The sequence below is a fragment of the Laccaria bicolor genome, genomic scaffold, assembly GCF_000143565.1.
Source record: "Laccaria bicolor S238N-H82 LACBIscaffold_4 genomic scaffold, whole genome shotgun sequence".
In the NCBI taxonomy this organism is placed as follows: domain Eukaryota; kingdom Fungi; phylum Basidiomycota; class Agaricomycetes; order Agaricales; family Hydnangiaceae; genus Laccaria; species Laccaria bicolor.
In genome coordinates, this window is record NW_001889875.1 from 733,673 (window position 1) to 736,662 (window position 2,990).

Consider the following 2,990-nt stretch of genomic DNA (forward strand, 5'->3'; position numbering starts at 1 on the left):
TTGTTGATCAATGACGGTGGCGCGTCGTTGGAGATATTTGGCTTACAATTGGAACATGAAACCCTGACAAATAGTGTTCGAAAGTCCGGTTAGGTCCGGTTATTGGGTGCCCAGGGGCTCTAACTGAGACCGAGACCGGTTAGCCTTGTCCCGAAACCTAAAATAACCTAACCGGACCACAACTAACTGGTTACAGTCAGTTATTTGCAGTTACTAACTGGTTAGGACCGAAAAATAAAGAATCGGTTATAACAAGGCAAATATGCTCATATGTATCTTGATAGATATTATTTCTGCATATTCTAGCTTTAAAACGAGCCCAAGAACGCTAAAATCGGTGAAGAATTGACATATTTATGCAATTATCCTTGAAAGTCTACACATTTGAGTGATATTTTAGAGATTTGACTGTAACTTAGTCAAATTTTAAGTGTTTTCAACGTTCTAAAGTGCGTTTTGAAGGTGTATAATAGGGCTGGTTATAACCGGTTATTTAACAGTTAGTTAACCGCAAAATAACCGGTTATTCCATTTTTGAAATCAACTAACCCTAACTGCGGTTAGGTTAGTGTTGCGGTTAGGTCTGGTTATTTTCCGGTTATTTTCCGGTTAACTAACCTAACTTTCAAACACTACTGACAAAGAATAACATTCTAGCCCATGCATAGCTCCGTGATGAGTAAGCGTGAGGCACAAGTGCGAAACTCATCTTAGGGTAAGATAATGTCTGTGTCAGAACCAGACATCTCACTCAGGTGTAGATACTAATATATGTCTATGTTTTTGGGAATGTGTTCCCCATCACTTCAGATCTGGTTCTGATGCTAAGAAATTGTCTGTCAGTCATCTCACAAAAGTTTTTTGACATCTGCTCCTGATGGCTGACACTGCTTCTGCCACTCCTACCACACCTACTGGTACTGCTTCCTCCGCTCCTACTGCCCCCATTGCCGACAATGTGCAACCCCTTGGTACTGACGGCGTGCAGCCTTGCGTTCCACATACCCACACCTCTCCCACTATTACCCAGCTTTTGAAGAACCTGTCGCTGACCAACATCCTACACTGGAACAAACAAATTGAGGCAGATAATGATGCCAGATCTGCCAAGACATTGAATAACGCTCTAGACCCCGTCAGCCACCCTCAACCGGGATCAGAAGTTGCCTCCTTGATCACTATCGATCCTGAGGATCTTGCCCGATTAAGGGTCCCCTCCTTCTTTGCTTCCGTCTGTGATTTCATTTACAGCAGCCTTGTGAGGCATCTTGCTGATGAGGAGTTGAAAGAAAAAGAAGAGAAGAAGAGGAAGGATGACGATATTCTTGCTGAGGATGCCAGGGTCTCCAAAAGACAGTGTATGGATGGTTCCAACCACGTTGAGAGGGTGGTTGGGGAGCCTATTCCTATTGAATTCCCACAGTCTTTATATGACACTGAACTTTGTGTTGCAGTTCCTCTTCCTTTCTTTCTCACCCAGAATTTATGGTTCCTTGTTGATGAGGCATCAACCCTTCCTACTGTCAAGTCTAACCCTGCACCCAGTGAGACCAAGGGCACTTATATTCTAAATATAGAGAAACTCTCCAACCATTTTGGAAAGGAATTAACCCTTACTTGTAGCCAGTGGTCTGAGGCTGCTGCTAATATGTGGAGCTTTCAGATCTTGAGGGACAAGTCAGGCAGTGAAGGCGAACATGCCACTTGGTTTGAAAAGCATTTCAATTTTTTTAACATGTTGAACAAGAGAGATGAATTATATGACACGTGGAAGGTCATGGAACTCGAGTCCTGCCAGGACCACCACAGCTGCCACCTCAAGTTCAGTGCTACAGACTATGACAAGGCATTGGGTCTTACTGAGGAGAGCCATAACTTGACTCATAAGCTGCGCAAAGAATTACAGGACTTTGTCAATTCTTCCCAGATGGCAACTGGGCGGCCTCAGGGTCCGCCTTACCAGGCTAATGGTTCCTTTTCTCAAAGGGTCCCACCATAAGGACCTTCCACTTCACTGATCTCTGAATCCCAGCCCTTTCTGTCAGGCAGTGGCAAGTCTTCCTCCACTGCCATCTGCCTTATCTGTGCATGTAGGGGACATACCGTTTTCTTCCATCTCAAGGCCACCACTCCCACCAAATTTGCCAATGGAAAGGTCGCATGGGCGAAATGCAACCCTGGTTTCGGCCTTGCCACTCCTGACAACCAGGTTATTTGCATCAACTGGAACATCTGAGCCCCTGACGCCACCTCTCAGTGTGCCTCCCTCCACAAAGAGGACTGCCTCCACTTGTGTTCCTTTTGCAGGAGCAAAGAACACCACACTCTCTCCTGGACGTGTTGTGCCAAGACTTCCTGAAGATTTCTTCTCTGTCGCCTGTCCCCTTCCTCTTTCTTACACCGATTTCTCACTCTCTATTGTTCCTCGCCCCCCCCTCACATTTTCCACTGTCCACCATTCTTCTATTTTTGAGTGCATTGCGCACCCTTATAATTCTGATGCCTTCAACTCTCTTCTCCTCAAGCATGGTCTCTACTCTGCCTATCCTCTCCTTTCTGACAACCTGAGGCATGGTTTTCCTCTCGGATGCATGCCTGGTCTCTTGGAATCTATTATCCTTCCTAATAACCCTTCCACCTACCCTTACTTGCAAGATATACAGGATTACCTGCAAAAGGAACTTCTCGCTGGTAGGATGTCAGGCCCCTTCTCTTGTGAGGAGGTGGAACTTATCCTGCGTGGTCCTTTCTTTTCTTCTCCTTTCGTTGTCGACATCCAGCCCCAGCAACCCGGCACCCCTGACAAAATTAGGATTTGTAGGCATCTTTCCAAGGGCTCAAAGTCACAACCCTCTGTAAATTGGCATATCCAGAAGGAAGATTTCCTGACGCACTTTGATCTAGCGTCCAAGGTTGCTGAAATCATGAGTTCCCCCCTTTTCTATTCCTTCCCCACATTTTCTCTACATTCTATTACACACCCCTTTGTG

The 2,990-nt window shown here is 45.7% G+C and overlaps 1 protein-coding gene across 1 annotated transcript; it reads left to right on the forward strand.

Annotated features, from left to right (window-relative positions):
- Nucleotides 1–877: 877 nt before the first annotated feature.
- LACBIDRAFT_311311 (uncharacterized protein) lies at nucleotides 878–1,999 on the forward strand (the record flags this gene model as incomplete). Its single annotated transcript, XM_001876420.1, has 1 exon — nucleotides 878–1,999. The coding sequence occupies one exon, from the start codon at nucleotides 878–880 to the stop codon at nucleotides 1,997–1,999; it is 1,122 nt and encodes a 373-aa protein (XP_001876455.1).
- Nucleotides 2,000–2,990: the final 991 nt, after the last annotated feature.